This window comes from Pipistrellus kuhlii, unplaced genomic scaffold (assembly GCF_014108245.1).
Source record: "Pipistrellus kuhlii isolate mPipKuh1 unplaced genomic scaffold, mPipKuh1.p scaffold_m20_p_5, whole genome shotgun sequence".
Lineage (NCBI taxonomy): Eukaryota > Metazoa > Chordata > Mammalia > Chiroptera > Vespertilionidae > Pipistrellus > Pipistrellus kuhlii.
Window position 1 is genome coordinate 67,258,160 of NW_023425551.1, and position 19,852 is coordinate 67,278,011.

At 36.3% G+C, this 19,852-nt stretch overlaps 1 protein-coding gene across 3 annotated transcripts in view; it reads left to right on the forward strand.

The window, feature by feature from the left end:
• Positions 1 to 19,852, forward strand: part of PKHD1 (PKHD1 ciliary IPT domain containing fibrocystin/polyductin) — a 385,065-nt gene that overhangs the window by 245,665 nt on the left and 119,548 nt on the right. For all 3 annotated transcript variants that reach the window (XM_036415099.2, XM_045572881.1, XM_045572882.1), the window contains exon 53: positions 9,298 to 9,435. In XM_036415099.2, the coding sequence (XP_036270992.1) occupies positions 9,298 to 9,435 (138 nt within the window). The remainder of the gene's footprint in view (positions 1 to 9,297; positions 9,436 to 19,852) is intronic.

Here is a 19,852-nt window from a genome sequence, read left to right on the forward strand (position 1 = left end):
GATTGAGCACTTGGTGTCAAGCTCCATTATAAACCTGTTACTGAATTGACTTTGTAACCCTCGTGACCACCCTATGAAGCACTGTTGCTATCCTTCTTTATCAATTGACAGCACAAACTTGGAGATCATAAAGCTCCTTGGTAAGGAGGCAAAATTTAGATCCAAGTGTGTGGTCCAGAGCTCTTTCATGCTTCTAATGTGCCAGGCACTGCAGTACTTTTATATGTAGTATGTTACCTAAGTTTTACTATCACCTCCATGAAGTATTATTTTGCTTATTTTGCACTTGGGGAGCAGAAACCCAGAGAAGCTAAGTCATTTTTCCAAAGAACATCTTATTTGGGATTCAAAGTTAGATTTGTCGGAATTCTAATCTGGTGGGCATTCTATTGCACCAGACTGCTTCTTGGGCAACTAATAATGGATGAATTGGCCAATATGTTTGCCCTGCACTAATTCTTTGTCAGGCATCTGTGAATGGAGACTGGAGAGGATGGGGACTCAGTTGAGAGGAAATTGGAACTACAAGACTACCTAGACCCTGTATATAAGTGGAGTGTAGGCAGGTGGGGGCATCAGTAGGCTTTTGGCCCTTGGGGAGTTAGGAGCAAATGAGGGCACTGGGTTCTCAGGGATGGATGGGCACTAGAAGGAAGGAAGAAATAGATACTATACTGTCTTCTTTACTTTAAAATATTGCCTTTGCCTTTGGTTATTTTGGTGAATATCAGAAGCAAATGCTAAAAGACTCAGTTCTACTTCTTTCTTCTTCCAAAAATTCACCTGGTAAATCTCACAAAAATATTTACTTCTCTTGTTTTATTTAGTTTCATTGGCATATATCATTACTTGATAGAAACTTGATAATATTTTCTAAATAAATGAACAGATAAAAGAATAGATTTATTAGTCAGAGATAATGTTTTTTTCTCTATGTATTATACTTTTCTAGGGGGTTTCTAGGACCCTTGATTAAAAAGAGGGATTAAAAAGATGGGGATTTCAGTAATCTCTACCAGGCAATATAGAAATATTTTAGAGTATTAGGACTTCTGGTAGATACTGTAAAATATTATTTTCTTAATATTGTTAAGAAACTTACAATTGGGAATAAAAATTCTAGGAACCTTCATGGTCTGTGGTACAGTATTTGAATACAAGCAGAGAGGAACTAATTTTGGAAACCCTAATAAATAAATTTTTGCATAGAATATATATAATTTATTGTAATTGAAAAGAAGCTCTTAAGGCTTTGAAATTTTTAAAAATATATAATGATGGAAATATTGAAAACACTTAAAATCTTTACAGAACTAATTTTTTAATTTATATAGAATATTATCACTTGATGAATTTAGAAGATTTAAAATATAGATTAGTTTGCTCCAAAATTATAAATTTTGATGCAACATATTGGTATGTAGAATAGAGAGAAGTTATTTATTCAATATTTATTAGTTAGGTATTCTACATTTTTTTCTTAAGCATCAATTATGATGTATACAATACTGTATATAATTTTTAAATAATTTAATATTTTTTTCTGTTAGAAGAACAACTGAAAAGATTGAAAATAATAATAATAATATTAAAGCATCTCCTAGTGGGATTACTGGGTCATATAGAAGTTATACTTTTCATATTTTTAGGAACTTTCATACTGTTTATTACAGTGGCTGCAGCAATTCATGTTCCTACCAACAGGATACCAGGGTTCCCTTTTCTCCACATCCTTTGCAAACACTTGGGTTTTTGTTTTGTTTTTGGTAAAAATCATACTAACAGGTGTCAGATGATACCTTATTGTGGTATTGCTTTGCATGTCCCTAAATGATTGGTGATGATGAACATCTTTTCACATACCTGTTGTCAGTTTTTATGTCTTCTTTGGAGAAATGGGTTTTCAGTTCCTTTGCCTATTTTCAAATCGAGTGGTTGCCAGGAGGAGATAATAGGAAAATGTGGTGAAAAGATACAAAGTTCAGTTATACAAGATGAATAAATTCTAGAGATACACTATTCACTGTAGAGCCCCTAAAAAACAATCATGTATTATATACTTAAAAACGTGCTAAGAGGATAGATCTTACGTTAAATGTTCTTATTACATAATAATTATATTAATGAATTAAGAAGGCAGGAGGAAACTTCTGAAGAGGATAGATAGTTTATGGCATAGATTGTGGTGATAGTTACATAGATATATACTTATCTCCAAGCTGATTAAGTTGTATACATTAAATATATACAGCTTTTTGTATGTCAGTTATTCATCAATATTTTTATACATTAAAGTTTTTATTAAAAAAAAAGACTATGCCAAGTTGGCCATTTGAATCCTTTGAGGTCTTATGGTGGGAACAACAGCATAATTTAATACCATTTTAAGATTGGAAACAAAACAAAAAGAGCCTGGAATGAAAGAAGGCATAGATTCTTTTCTACTTTTATGAAAACAGCAGCACCTTCTGGTCTTTTCCTTTCAGAATTTTGGATTCAGAGGATTGATATGGTATAGTTGGGAATTTAACTTAAAGAATTTCCTATTAAATAGATTTAAATATTTTTGAAGAACAGATGGTATAGACTAGAGGAAGAGATAAATATTGTATGTTAAACATTTTATTGATCAATTAAAACATCATAATTTAAAATGTTGCTTCTGCTATGGGAATTATGTGTGTCTCTGTGTGATTGGAAAAGACACAGAGAGAATGTGGGAAGTGTGATGAAAATTATTACCCAGAATTTAAATTGGACTCTTCCCATGAGGTGAGTCCTTTCCTTCATTCCCCTGTACACACACACACACACACACACACACACACACATCAGGCAGATGGTTTTTGTTTTTGTTTTTTACCCCACAGTTTAAGGAAGCTGGTTTTTAGTCTTGGATCATGTGCCTCTAGGCACTTTGAAAAGTGCCTCTTCTGCCTATTTTTAAGACCAGATTGGAAAAAGAAAGATAGGCAGATAAGAATAAAGAAATCACCTGTGTGGCTTTGATGAAAAAGGCAGGTTATAAGTTAGCAGCACATTGATAAGAATTTAGTTGTGAAAGATGCATCCTTATATTCCAGCACTTCTTTGTTCTGCTTTCCCTACTACAGAATGGTTTTTGGGTAAACACATACCATCACCTCTGGAAATTAGTCTACTTGACATTGACTTTCCATCATGTTAACTCTGCATACCTGTGAATGATTTCTGTATGAGAACGCCCATCCTTTTTTTAGGAGTACTTTTGTTTTTTTTTATGACAATCTTTCTCATAAATTGTAATAGACTACTTGGATAAATTGTTAGATTCACCAAAAGTTAAACAAGACTTCAATGGAAAAACACACATCACCTGCTAATAGTGTAAATATATCTTTAAAGTAGTCGCTTTAGAGCTGAAAGTATTCTTTTAAAAAAATGAAGATTGCATCATTAGTGCTTCTAATGGCATTAAAACTTACTTTTGCATTGGTTCATATATTAACAGAAAAATATTATGGCCAAGACTGAATGTAGAAACAACCCCATTTATCATGGAAGGTACATAATGGGAATTAACAAGCCTATAAATAGTTTTTGTATGTTCTTGTATGTCCTGCACTGCCCTTATATGCCATCACTGTCCCTCAAAAGTCTGATGTGGGTGCAGGCTGTGTTCCTGACAATAGCAGGGTTGTAGTGGAAACTGTCTTCACCACCTAAGTTATGGGGCCAGATACAGTGAACACCATACAAGCGAGCAGTGGGTCTGCCTGACCTAAATTATGCCTGTTCATGTGACCCTATCATTATTCAACAGGATCTGTGCCCTTTGCCCTTGATCTCATTTCTACAGGATTTAGACAAGTGTCAGACCCTTGGAATGCTGCACAATGGTGACCTTGATTCCCTGACTTTGCTGGGGGAAATTTTGAGTTTAAATCTAGTGTTGAAATTATACGGAATGCTTTGTAACTATGGGAGTCAGATTTTTCCTGATACAAAAGAAGCCCTCACCCTCTGTCAGAGACATCTGCCTTTGTATTTGGCTCAGGCTTTCTGGTCTTAAGGATAGATGATGCATTTATAAAAACTAAAGACTCTCTGTTTTTGTTGTTGTTGCATTTGATACATGGGGACATTCAGATGATTCCTCTTTAGTTTTAAGTTTCAGGATATTATCTCTAAAGCTTTATCTTTCTAATTGTCAAAATACAACCCTTTCTGTAAACAAAACAAAACAAAACAGTTCTTGGCAAATGATAGTAGAATAAAGATGGTGGGATATTTAGTGCTTGGTGGATGAACAAGTGGAAAGAGGATATATTTTGGGACCAAGTGGCACCACTCCATGGCTGATCCTAAGATCCTTTAGGGGTAGGAGGGGGAGGGAAAGCAGTCTTTAATTACATCTGGTACTCATGAATTCCTTTTGTAGTCTCTTTCCATATCTGTTTCCCCATCAGCCTCCCATCGAGCAACAGAAATTCCAGATGGTTCCCACCATATGCCAGAGCTCATTCTCTTAAGTAGGATAGATTGGTCATTGACAGAATAGGATGAAGTAGCCTTGGCCAAGCTAAGACAAGGTGAAAAGTAGTAGGCCACAATTAACTTAGAGGTGCTCTACCATTCATATTGTTCAGTGGGTTGTATAAGTAACTTTCAGAGTGATTTTTCTGAAATATCTCGAGTAATTTCATAGAAAGAATGCTACTTCTAGAGAATGTGGCACACTGATTTTAACTTTCTACACCCGGCACAGAGAGACATCCTTTAAAACCTGTCATTACAGCTGAGGGTTGGTCAATGTGAACACACAGTTGATCTCTCTGGAGAGTGCATTAGGATTCATTATTTTGCTATTTACAATGTTAGGTATAATCTTTGGTTTAGCGATAAAAGGAGAATTCCTTTATAAAAAATGTTAGGGTATATATTTATTTTTTTCTTATTTTAGCAGAATCTTGCTACAAGAAGCACATTGATAGACTTGCTAGGACAGGAATGAAGATAGTATCACACTCTACATAATGCAAAAGTATATTATCATTTCAAGTATATTGTATTGTACTTATTTGTTTGTCTTCATTTGATGATGGGAAACATGTGTTACTCATCTTTGAATTCTCACTACCCAAAAAGATATGGCACATGGCAGGGAAAGAAAGGAGGAAAAATGAAAGGGGAACAGGCGGATTTAGGGAATTGCAGAGGGAAAGCTGTCAATGAAGGGAACAAGAGCAATGCTTCTACTCTTCATTCTATTATTTTCCTCTGGGGGTTACTGGGTTTTACATGTAGTGGGTGTGTGCCCTGGAACATGTGTTCTTTGGTGTTGTTTTTGATCACTTATTTTATGATAGGTATTGTTTGAGGTGCTGAGCAAGTAAAAGTGAGACTGGAGCTGTGGTCTCTGTTCTGATAGCACTTATAATAGTTAGGCTATCTGTGATTTGTGAGAAATTGCCTGTATATTTGGAGTGGGTAAGGCAATAAATTCAAAATATATTCTAAGGGATATGTGTTAAGACCAAAGGGAAATTTTAAATTCCATGTAATTGTCATAATTTAACTGAAAAGTATATCCAAAAGAGGGCTAATATCATGCTTTTATGTGTCTATGAGTAAGTACTAGGTAGATGAGAGAAAACATTTTTTGAAGCAATTTAATTGTTTTGTATAATTAGGCTCAATAGCCAAACATTGGTAGAATAGGCCATAGGTTGGAAAGCATAAAAGCCATTTGTATAGAACTCAGAGGTGCTTGGATGAAATAATTTATCTTGCTTTTATAGTCATAGTAAAGTCATGTACCCTAAAATGTATGCTACATCTAGAACATTCTCTATATTTTTCACTCTGTTTTTGCATATTTTAAAGTATCAGAGATTAAACTGAAATATATACATTCCCCCCCCCCCCCATCTGTTTAGCCTGATAATTCATTTTGTATTAGTTGCTAATAAAGTCTGGAATTTGAAGGTGTGTAGGGAGCTAAACTCAACAGAACTTAGCAACATTTACTTAACATCTTAATTTTTGATGTCACAATAAGAACTAGGGGGTTTAAAAAATAAATGGTTTCTTCACTTATGAAAGTGACAGTGGGAGAGAAAGTCATAATTACACTGAGCCCAGCCCATTGATACTTGCCTCCTTACATACCATAATATGTATTCAGTATAATAATGTACTAGGGTTCAGTGCACAAAATTCATGCATGGAGATGGGGGTTCCTCAGCTCTGCCTGCACCCTCTGCAATTTGGGACCCGTATACCTTTTTCTTATCTAGCTAACCTCTTCACATTTTTAAAAGATTAACCGAAATATCACCCATTCTAGGAAGTCCTCTTTGAACAAATGTCTTTACAATCTGTATTAAGTATTTTCATAGTATATCATTATTTTTCTTTAATCGCTACTGAGAGTGGATGCAATGTGGTTTTCATTCTTGCATCTGAATTTTTTCTTCTTGCTCTTGTAATAGCAAAGCTTATCCAATTTACATTTGCCCTTCAAGGGTTTATATTTGATTCAGTTTTTAGTTGGCTCCCTGCTTTTTTTTTTTTTAAGCAATAAATTTGGGTTGTGATAGTAAGCCTCGCTTGTAATTAAGCCTGTAGGTATCCCTATTTGAATATTTCTATAATACCTATCATTTTAGCATACCAGATATTGTGTTCATTTATAGAAAATAACAATAAATGTCACCTGATTGTTTGATCTTCTAGTAATATCTAATAGCAAGATGTATTATTCTAGTAATTTAACTATTACAAAACTGAGGCGTATAGAAATAAGTCACATTGAACAATAAAGAATGATTCAGATATCAAAGCATGGTACCACTTAGGGCCTTCCTTGTCCTCTGCCTCAGATATCATAGCATAGTACACAGTTCACATGGAATTCAGCTTCCTTTAAAATAGGAAGGGATGCCATAGTCATGAACAGCTACTTCCACACATATTTTTTTATTTAATTCACAGCACATACTCTTTTTACTAATTATTGGAAAATCATCTTAGCAATTGCCTCTGTTCCTCTCTGTATTATTGCCTTACCTTCTGATGTTATTACTGTGTTTTTATCACCCACTAATAAGATTGTGAATTTTTTTAAGGGCAGAGATCATGACTTGAGCTTGTGTTTCTCAGTCATGGTGGCTAGATAAATACTCCACTGCCATCCAGTCCAAATGACTGTGATGAGAGAGGCCCACCGTTGCTGGAGACCTTTGATTTTTTTATTTAAGGGGTCTGTATGGGCTCAGGGAATTTGAGGAAACCCAGACAGAAATCTCCTAAAAGATTTTTCTAAACTGGTGCCCAGGATGCCGGGCATTTGTCCAATTAAAATCCCTACACATAGCAATAACAAAGGCACTGGTCTCCTATTGCTAATGTGTGGGGATCAAACCCCAGCCTGCAGGAACTCACCCGCACAATAAGAACCAGGCCACTGGATAGACCTGGGCTGGTGCTCCTAACTCTGGGGAGAAGAAGACTTCTTGTGGCTGCAGGCTAGAGGTTCTGGATTCCACACCAAGACAGGTCCCTAGCGCAGGTTGACCAGCAGAGTGGCTTCTTCACTTGGGATTGCAAGGCAGTTTGGTCAGGCTAGACCTGTCCTGTTTGTCCAGTGATCGAGGGGCGTCTGGGCCTGGCCTGTTAGCCCAGCGATCGCAGGGTGGGTCGGCCTGGGCTCACTGCTTTCCACCAGCTGCAGCTCGCCAGTCTCGTATGGGCTGAGGGGAGCTGACCAGTAGAGTCCACAGCATGTGGCAGTGGCCATGAAGTTTGTCATGGCAACCCAGCACTGACTTCCAGTTGGTCAACCTTTGGTTGTGATTGGTTGTTACAAGTTACAACCCTGGGCTTTTATTATTAGGATTTTAGTGCTCTATTATGAAAATTTACAGGGTTATCATTGGAGAGTGAAAGAGAGATTCCCATGGGGAGTGTTAAATCCAAGGGAGGGATTGGGAATGGCTTGCTAGCAGAGCTAAAACTTAGGTTGATTCTGACAGATGAGTGGTGGTGCTGATGTTGTTGGATTGTGACCATACCTTGGGAACTAATGTTCTGTAAAACAAGGGAAAAGAGAGAGCACATGCAAGATTATGGAACAGGCCTAGAGATACCGTACTTCAATTCTGCCTCCATTTTATTGTCTACACTTCAGTCACCTGGCTTCATCGAAGTGCAAAGGAAGCTGGAAAAGGTGGTCTGATCCAAGAGGAGAAGAGAAGTGATTGGTTTACAGACACTGCCACAGGAAGGAGTGGTTGTCTTATAGCTAGACAAGTGGTCAGGACTAGGAAAGACAACTCATGAGAGGCTAATCTGCGGGGTAGATCCTTAAGCATAGCAGTGTGCATTGTTTCCTGAAATAAAACATGAGATTATGTTAAAACAATTTCTTTAAAAGTTACATGTGTCACTGATTATGGCACTTGAAATTTAAGCAGAAATATTTATTTGATATATTCAATTTGTGCCAAATTGCTGCTAAGCCTCAGAAAGTAACACAATACTTTGGAATACATAAAATATTTTCTGTTTTAGTAAAAATTCTATGATTCTTTCTTCAGAAGTTGGAAGGAAACTCTTTATGAAAGAGAAAATGAAGAATAATGATTCTAAGAGTCCAATGAGCTCTATAGGCATGCCAAGCTAATAGACAATAGTTCAAATAATAAAAATATTCATATTTATTGAGCATGTAGCAGACACTTTGCTTTACATGGTGGGAACTGGGGCAATGTGAATGGCTAATTAGTATTGTATAAGCAGTTCAGATCATTTAACCCTTACAAAAACCCTATGAGTAAAGCAGGTCGTTATTATTATCCCATTTCAAGGATTAGATAACTGAGGCAAGAGAGGTGAAGCTGTTGGTCCGCATAGCCAATAAGTAGCAGAGCTGGGATTCACATCCTAATATTCTGAGACAGAATTATCTCTATCCCTCTGAGCTAGAGCCAAAGTTAAGGGACAGGGGAAAAGTGTAGGGACCTCATCTGTACATCTGCCCTAAAGGAGGCTTGGCATAAGCAATGCCTTGTGGTCATAACTTGGATTGTTAACCAATGGCAGAATTTATTATTCATGCCTTCTTTTTATCCTCCTGCCTCTTTATGAATGCCTGATGTTTATAAAACTATTTGTTCCTTCAGGTGCTGTACCTGTCCTGGAATAGGTAGTAACTTAAGCAGCTCCCAAATTTCCAGAACTGCAGAGCAAATCACTGGAGAAGAGAAGACGGTCCTTGTTTTGGTTATATGTGAACAATTTCTTTTCCTCCTGCAGACAGGACTGTCCTTGTGGATACAGACCTTCCATTCCTCAAAGGCCTCTATGTGGAGGGGACTTTGGAGTTCCCTGTGGACAGAAGCAACGTTCTGAGCGTGGCCTGCATGGTCATTGCAGGCGGGGAGCTGAAAGTTGGTGAGTAAAGGGCATAAGGATTGGGAGCTTAATGGGAATTAAGCCTTGTGAGAAAGGCCTTGGGAAATGATGGCTTCATATAGCTGGTTGCTTAATGGAGTTTGGGGACCGAGGAAAGGACCGAGTTTACTAGCGACGTTTTTCTTTGGCAAGCTCTCGACACAGATGGGTAACATTTACTGGTCATACTCTCATGTCTACACACTGACATCAGGCTATGTTTCTGGTCCCAGAGTCCTCATTCCAGGACTTTTTTTTTTTTTTTTTTTTTTTTTTTTTTTTTTTTGCCTGTTCCAGGCCACAGATCCATTCTCTCTTTAGTTCTTTGTAGGAGAATTTACCTTTAACTCACTTTTTCAAAAGATCTCACAGGATGGATTTGTTATCCTTTGCTCAACTCACAGTAAAATTTCAATTGCTAGTCTAGTGCAGATCCTTGGGAAAACAGACTTGAAACAAAACTTATGTGCTGATGCTCTACTGGGGCAACTGGCACTGGAGTGGGAGTAAAGAGAAAGGATGAAGGAGAAAAGAGTAGAAATCAAACACAAATTGGCCACAACTTCTCAAGGGAACATGACTGTTTGCTTGGCTGTGTGATAATGCCTTAAGAGAAGCCTCTGGACAACAGGGAAGAAAGCTGGGGAGAAGGCAAATGACTCATCTGGTCCACCCGACAGCCAATGAACTCCTGTCATTCTTCACTGACAAGAAATAGACAAGACATAGACAAGACATATACAAGACATTGAAACAACACACTAGACAAGTGCTGTGTGACTTGTCTGTACATAGAAACAACACAATAGACAAGTGCTGTGTTGTGGCTCCCCATGCAGCCTGGGGAGATCCCAGACACTCAGTGGGTGCTGGGAAACTCCTTTAGCTGGGAAGTGAGGGATGCTGCTGAGAATGAGGGGCAGACAGGATGGAATGGATCTAGGGTAGTGTATTACGCAGGACAGATACATTGACTTTCTTAAAACAACAAACAAAAAACATGAGCTGCTACAGGTAAACTGTATGCTTGGAAGTGTAGGCAATAAGAGTACAGAAATGAAAAGATATGTGCTCTGGCCCCAAAGGAACTACTTTTGAACTTGGTGGGGAATTCTACTTTGCTCTCCAACAGATTAAAAGAGAATTCCCAGAAACAATAATACCTTGCCCAGGCGAAATAAATCTCTGATGATGAGGAAGTATTTAGATATGTTGTTTGGTAATATCCATATTTTAAAATTTCTGGTGGGAGAGCATTCTAGACCTAACTACCAAACCTTAATTATTCTCAGAGTATTCCTGAAAAATTGTGATCAAACCTCTTCTGGTAACAAAAATGAATGAATGAATGAACGAATGAATGAATAAATAAATAAAATCAAAACCTTTTGAGAAAGCCTACTCCCACTTTTTAAAATCCCATTAGAATCATTTTCCTTTTATTAAGACAAATTCTGTCTTCCTCTAATTTCTGTTGGTTCAATTCTTACTTGATCCCTATAAGATGAGTGTCAAATTCCCTTCCCTTCGATAGTCCTTTATTCACATTTTCTTGAACCTTCTGTTTTTCAGGTTATGCAGTTTCTATTATTTTAACCATGGCTAAATAATAGTTACTTTAATCATTATTATTATTTAGTTATATTGTTTTAAAATATTTTTATCTTTTTCAGTCTATTGTAAAATTACTGGAAAATACAGAAAAACAATAGAAAACTACAGAAAAGAAATAAAGTATTCACTCATATTCCCAAATGTAAAGATAATCACAGTAAACATTTTGTAGTCTTGTCTTGAATTTTTTTCTACATGTGCACAAATACACACACACATACACACACACACTTTAACACATATATAGTTGGTTTTTTTTTTTTTTTAATATTTTTGATCCTATGTTAACACTGTGAAAAATTTCCCAACTTGTTCTATTTCTAAAGCATATTTTAAAAATTTGTTGTGGTAACTTTGGTTAATAACATTATATAAGTTTCAGGTGTATACCTTTATAATACAACTTAATAATTCAACTGTATACCCTATTGTGTGCTTGCCATCTGAAGTCATATCTCCTGTGTCAGCTTGAATTGACCCTCTTTACCCTTTTCATCCTCCCCCAGTCCCCTTCCCCTCTGTAACCACCATTATGTTGTTTATATCAACGAGTTTTGTTATTTATTTATTTATTTTGTTTATTCAGTTTTGCTTTTTATTTTATATCCCATATATGAGTGAAATTATATGTTTTTTGTCCTTTTCCATCTGACTTATTTTATTTAGTATAATATACTCAAGATTCATCTATGTTGTTGCAAATGGCAGTTTTGTGTGTGTGACTGAGTAGTGTTGTATATATGTATCATTTCTTCTTTATTTACTCATCCAGTGGAGGACACTTGTGTTGTTTCTGTGTCTTGTCTATTTAAATAATGTGCCAGTGAGGTTTGATATTCATGTTTTAAGTGTAGGGAGGCTGAATGTGTTATAAGAAAAAGGAATTGAGCTGAAAGACAGGTTTATATATGACTATTTGTTTATGTATGCACTAGCCAGTCACACAGCACATTAACAGAAGCCAAATTTCTTCACAGAATGTATAAAACCAAAAAGCTTCATGGGCCACTACTATTCTATAAATCCTATAATCCAGACATTACCATTCCCTACCATTTCCTGGAGGCATGATGCTCATCCACAAATGTATGCCTTTATCTTTGAGCCCCTCCAGGTTGGAAGTGATGATGCTTCCAATTCTGTTTGACCAGTTTGTCTCGACTACTTCATTGAGACATCTCTTGAAAGGTAGGTTCACAACTTCTATTTCTGTACATCAACCTTTCCCAAGGCACCAGGCTCATAGTAGGCAGTGAACAAACAGAGGATGAATGAAAGAATGGACACACAAGTGAAATACTTTAAGCTCATCTTAAGTGTTTCATCGAACTAATGAGATAACCACTGAACAAAGAATGATATTGAATTTGGCATTTGTGACACAGCTGCAGCCCTCTAAGCAAAGCTTTGATCTTAAACCTCCCTTCTAATGCTAGAATTATTATTACACTCTACTAAAAGTCAATTGATACCTTTTACCAGCACCAGCTGCCTTAGAAGCAGGACCACCAAGAAATAGAATTCCACAATGTTGGGACTTAGATCAAAATGCATCAGAGAGTAGACGTACTCTGGCAGTGTTTCATACCAATGTCCACATCTATTAAGTTCACTTACTAACTAGTGTTGTTATCTATTTCATGTTGGGATTTCTTTGGGGTGTGGTAGAATTGGACAGATGGGTTGAAAGTGTTCCTTCAGGCATAATACACATAGGATTGAGCAGATGGGTTCCAATAATCAAACTTTAGGCCTGACAAAGCAGGGAGACAAAGAATACAGCACTGTCTAGTAATAGATAAAAAAAATACAGTCGGGAATGGAAAAATTTAAAAATAATATTTTATATGTACAAATCAAATTGGACAGTGACACAGTGGCATTTCCCTTCAAAAGTACAGATTTTCAGGCAACAAGATTTTGTTACAATGATAAATAACTTCAAAAATGAAAAAAAAGACTAATCATAGCAATGGAAAGTGTGAACTTGAAATAAATTTTCTAGTAACAAAAACAAGTTTCATTTTAATATTTCTATCAGTTACCTGGATGGGGATATTATAAAATATTAAACAAATGAACAAATGGTATTAATCTGGGAGGAAAAGATTAGAATTCAAAAAGATTCCACAATAAGGGCAAGATAGATGAGATAATAAATTTAGAGATAAGTAAAACAATATTGTACTTACAGAACAGAGAACCCAGAAATTGACCCAAGCCGTAATGCTCAATTAATATTTGACAGAGGAGGCAAGAACATACAATGGAGTCAAGACACTCTCTTCAATAAATGATGTTGGGAAAATTGGACAAATACATGCAAAAAAATTAACCTAGACCAGCCCTAACTGTTTTTGGCTCAGTGGATAAAGAGTTGGCCTGCAGACTGAAGGGTACCAGGTTCGATTCCAGTCAAGGGCACGTACCTTGGTTGTGGACACATCCCCCAGTAGGAGGTGTGCAGGAGGCCGCTGATCGATGATTCTCTCTCATCGATGTTTCTAACTCTCTATCCCTCTCCCTTCCTCTCTGTAAACAATCAATAAAATATATTTAAAAATTAAACTAGACCACCAACTTATATCATACAGAATAATAAATTCAAAATGGATAAAAGACTTACATGTAAGACAGGAAACCATAAAAATCTTAGAAGAATCCATAGGCAGCAAAATATCAGACATATGCTATAGCAATGTGTTTAATGACATATCTCCTAAGACAATGGAAATGAAGGAGAAAATAAATAAGTGGGACTACATAAAAAGCTTCTGCACAGCAAAACAAACCATCAACAAAATAACAAGAAAGTCATATTTGCCGATGTGACATCCATTAAGGGTTTAATCTCCAAAATTTATAGGGAACTCATACAAAAGGAAGATAAACACTCCAATCAAAAAATAAGCAAAGAATCTAAATAGACACTTCTTGAAAGTGGACATTCAGAAGGATAAAAGACATATTAAAAAAATGCTCAAAGTCACTAGTCATCCAAGAGATGTAAATCAAAACAATAATGAGGTACCATCTCACAATTGTCAGGATGGGTATAATTGATAAATCAACAAATGACAAGTGCTGGTGAGGATGTGGAGGAAAAGGAACCCTCATACACTGCTGGTGAGGATGGAGACTGGTGCAGCAACTGTGGAGAACAGTATGGAGTTTCCTCAAAAAATTAAAAATGGAACTCCTATTTGACCCAATGATCCCACTTCTAGGAATATAGCCTGAGAAATCAGAAACACCAATCAGAAAGGATATATGCATACCTATGTTTATAGCAACACAATTTACAATAGCTAAGATTTAGAAACAGCCTAAGTGCCTATCAGCAGATGAGTGGATTAAAAAACTGTTGTACATCTATACAATGGAATGCTATGCTGCTGTAAAAAGAAGGAACTCCTACCATTTGCAGCAACATGGATGGACCTAGAGAGCATTATGCTAAGCAAAATAATTCAGAGAAAGATAAATATCACATGATCTCACTCATTTGTGGGATATAATGGACAACATAAACTGATGAACAAAAACAGATACAGAGACAGAGAAGCATCAATCAGATACTCAAACCTCAGAGGGAAGGTAGGGGAGGTGGGAATAAGGGATAGATCAACCAAAGGACATGTATGCATGAATATAAGCCTAACCAATGGACACAGACACCAGAGGGTTGAGGGCCTGAGCGAGGTTGAAAAGGGATAATGGGGGGATTAGGACACATATGTAATACCTTAATCAATAAAGAAAAAAAAATATGAACATCTGTGAGGAAGGAATTATAGTGTTAATATATAAATGACTACAGTATTTTTGCTTCTGTATGGAATGAACAAAATGAGGATAAAAACATATTGGAAAAATTGGTGATCTTGTACAGATTCCAAGTATTTTCAATTTTTAATCTGTCTAGGAGAGAAAAACTGATAAAAATGCCTGACTCAAATCCTGAACAATGGATATTGATTTGTGATTTAATGTTTGTATTTCTTTGTTCATGAATAGTTGTCTGAACTCATCTTTTTCATTAGTGTCTCTTCTGAGATAAGCCATCATTTTTATGCTTTAACATATGTTCCTTGCTATCTTTGATATCAGTGATATTAACATGTTACTTATCCAAATGTTCAACTGAAGAGTGTCTTAATCTCAATACGTTTAAAACTGAAAATAGGAAATTCTCTTGTGATAGCTTGTAGAAGGATTTCAGAGAAAGATAATCACCAATAATTAATTTGTGTCTTTAGAGCTAAATAGAACTCTTTTTGATCCCTAAGCAAGCACTGCCTGCCCCACAAATCAATGTCCCTGAGGACTCATCAGCTCAGTGTTCCTGTGGCCTGTTACAATCAGGTCATGTGATGTGCTGCCCAATCCCTTGGTAATTAGCTAGGAACTGGGTTTTTATCCTAAAACTTGTCACATATTGTTTTGCAGAGCCAATGATGGGTATTTGTCAGTCTGTCTGACATTTGTAACTAGGAGCCTAAGGTCATCATTAGCACATGACTTTGATTGTCAGGAAATGAAGTACTAGGTATATAGAAGTTTCACCACTTCCATGAGAGGGACTTTCTCAATCCTAAAGAAGAAGAAAAATCCATACACAGTTTATTGCCTTCCAAACTGACAATTCTGTAAAACTCATTGGGTGATTAAGTAATAAGAAGACAAACCAGAGGAAAGTGTAGATTAAAATATAACCTCCAGGCTAAAGCCACAATACCCAGTAGTCAGACTTATTGAGTAGCCAGAGAGAATCTTGTATCTTGTGGTGATGTTTGTTTAAAAATAATATATTAAGTTTAAAAAACAAAAAACATGTCTTTCAAGTTTAACAACAATTAGAAAATACCCACATATTTAATGTGTAAATACAAGTGTACATAGATATTTGCAAAATAAATGGCTTATAAATAGCTAATGTGTATCATCAGCTAATAAATCAGTTTCTGCTTGCACTAACAGTTCTCCAATCAAATCATTAGTTAGCTAAAAAAATCAAACATTGACATCAAAGGGATGTGATTTTAAATATTGTATTTCTTTAATAATAAGTGAAAAAGTGTAAAAGCTTTGTTTTTCCAGCTTCACTAAACACTGAATTCCATTTCTATGAGTCTCTAAGAAGACTGGTATATAATAGTCAAGCAATACATATTTCAAAAATAAGATTAAGTATATAAACATCTGTTTATTTTCCCATGGATATTAGTTCTCTGACAGACATATTATCCATTTATCCATCCCTGTTTCTCCCTCTCTCTCTCTCTCTCTCTCTCTCTCTCTCTCTCTATATATATATATATATATATATATATATATATATATATATATAAAGCAAAACATTGATACAAGAAATAATTTTATCTTGCTAGACTATCAAACACATTTACATTAATCATCTTTCCTTTAATATTTTCTAAATTAGTGTTTCCCAAACTGTATTTTGGACTCTTGAACTTCTATGGCAGTAACATAAAATTTCTTAGGAATTATTTTCAAATTACTAAATGGTTAATTATATAATACATAAATAATTGTTTTTTTTTGTTTTGTTTTTAAATATATTTTATTTATTTTTTACAGAGAGGAAGGGAGAGAGATAGAGAGCCAGAAACGTCGATGAGAGAGAAACATCGACCAGCCGCCTCCTGCACACTCCCCACCGGGGATGTGCCCACAACCAATGTATTGTACATGCCCCTGACCGGAATCGAACCTGGGACCTTTCGGTCTGCAGACCAACGCTCTACCACTGAGCCAAACCAGCTTCGGCTACATAAATAATTGTTATACTTAGTTATCTTTGCATGAAAAAAAACTAAACGATTCTAAGCCAACAGGTGAATAAGGCTTAATTCAGGTGAATGGATAATTTGTTTTGTTGATTATTAAACTCTTATAAGAGTGTTTGAGTTTGAAAAGAATTTAATTGTCTTCCTTGCTGTTCCTTGGATTGCACATTCAAATAAGCGATCACCTATTGTAATATACTTACTTAAAATGACTAGTTTTTAGCACATTAGGAATAGGACATTATTTGCTAAAAAGAATTTGCCTTCTTTTTCTTCATTTCCAAATTAAACTTTGGACTATTTTATTTATTCATTGTTACTACTACTATTTTTTAAATATTATCACTACTGAGAGCCAACATTAAAAAAATTAAATTGATGAGAGAGGAGAGAGAGAGAGAGAGAGAGAGAGAGAGAGAGAGAGAGAGAGAGAGAGAGAGAGAGAGAGAGGCATTAATATGAGGAAAAACAGTGGTCTGTGTTGGAGATTGAACCCACCACCTTTTGGTGTATAGAATGGCGATATTCCAACCAACTGAGCAACACCAGCCAGGGCTAAGACCCAGCATTTAAAAAAAACACACACAGGTATTATATGCAGACACTGTACCATGTATCATTGACATGCACTAAATTATTTAACTCTCACACATAAAAAAATGGATGCTACTCTTATGCCTATTTTAGAGTGGCAGAAACTGAGGTTTATAGAAATGAATTTGTTCAGCCTTTCTTAAGAAGTTTTAAGAATTTTTATACATATTTGCAAGCATGTGATTTGGTAAATTATATTAACTTTTATGTCATATTCTATCAATTGTTGATAAATTGAAAGTCCTCATTAATGATAAAAACTTACCAGCCTGAACTACACATTATTTTAACAGATTCTTATTCCATTTGGGTTAAATGCCATTCCATTCTTTTTTTTTTTTCTCCACATATGAGATTGATCCTATTGGGAATGGGTGTTTTAGGAATCAGTGGGTCTCGGGTACACACTGAGAATTAAAAGCTAATTCAAAATAAAATATGCTTCACATTTTAACTGGTTCAGCACTATTTGTTAGTTTAGGTCTAATAAAAAAGAATTTTCTGGCATCTATGCTCTTAAAAAAAAATAGCTATAGCAACATATGAGAAAAATACTTATGTTCCAGTTACAAGCTCAACTTCCAGAGTCATCACAATATAACCTATTCCTGAGGACAGGAGAAAATGTGTAAAATTAAACTTTGGGAGGTAATTTCTTAACCTACTATTTATCTGCAATTGTGATATTTATGAAATTTCAATTTCAAGGTTAATTTGGGACAGAAATACATATTATTTAGGAACTAGAGACACGGTGTGTACAGATAGGGTTTCTAGGCCTGGCCAGCCATCAGGGCCAATCTGTGATTGGGGGTGATCGGAGAGCTCCCCTGCTTACACCCGTCTTGGCTGGCCTGGGCCCTGTGGGCTGCATTGAGCATCTGCCCCCTGGTGGTCAGATGTGCAACATAATGACCAGTGGTTCCGCCCATCATTCATAATGACTGGTTGCTTGGTGGTTCCAGTCATTCTGGTCATTCAGTTGTAATAGTCTTTTTAGGCTTTTATATATATAGATTGGTGAAATGAGTCTTTTATAAAGTACAGTATTTCTCTTTATTTCTGATTGCTTTCTGCAAGAGAATTGGTTAAAATGACCTAATTCACCATTTCTGGGATAGAATAAATGAACTCTGCTGCAATACACAGTCACTTCTCTGCATTAGCTCACTGTGAAGGGAAAGAGGCAGTCTGGGCAAAGGCACTCACGATACAGTGTGGAGATATTGGGGTCAAACACACTATGCTATGATAGCCCATAGACGACCACTTAACCCACACTTAGTTAACAAGGAAGGGTCCCAGAGGGAGTGGCATCTGAAATGGGTTTGGGCTTGCTTATGGATTTATGTGACTCATCTATTGAGCATATCCAGGAAATGGGGGGAAAAAGAGGTTCTAAATAAACAAACTTGTTTCCAATTGTTTATTATTTCAAAGCATTTTTAAATGTTTGTGATTATAAATAGACTAGAGGCTCAGTGCACACTGGTGTGGTCCTTGGCCTGACCTGTGCCCTCTCACAATCCAGGACCCCTTAGGGGATGTTGGATAGCCAGTTTCAGCCCAAAACCCACAGGCCTGATCCAGACAGAAGGGAGCCCAATCCTGTGCATTGAGAATCTGTCCCCTGGTGGTTAGTGTGTGTCATAGCCACCGGTCTTCCAGTAGTTCAATCATATATATATATATATATATATATATATATATATATATATACTGAAGTAAGGCACTCTGGGCCTTCATCTGTCTACCTTCCACACTATTTCTTTAGGACAAATTCCTTAAAGGAAAATTACTGCAGCAAGGGGCACGAGCTTATTTATCCACAAAAGGGGACATGTAATTCAATATCATAGAAGACTTTTAGAATGAAATTACAGAAAAGCTAAGTTTTGAGGGATGATTCTGATTTAGATAGGACAAAGGTGAGGGGCCTCAAAGCCTGGGGCAGTTCATGTGCAGAGGAGAGAGGGGAGGGGATCATGAGTGACTAGGTGTGGATTGGCTTAGTTATAAGGTGTGGGGAGTCATGTTGGGAGAGTGGGCTTACATGCAAACTATGTTTATTTCTGATTTTATAAAAAAGTTTAGTAAAAAATAACCTCCTTTTCCCTTTTTCTTACCCTTGAAGCTCATGGAATCCATTTGTAGCATATTCCTCAAATCATTATAATGGTTATCTGTCGTGCACCAGACTGTACTTTCTTCCACCTCCCCAGGTGATTTTAGCATCTGGAACATATTCTGTTCCCCTCCATTGCCCACCATCATACGAAGTAATGGTAACTTCCCTTTACTTCATTTCTATTCATATATTTGCACATGACCAACACGGGACTTATTAAGTCTAAGCCTAAGCCCAACGTCACCACTTACTTGCTGCGTAATTTCTGGTA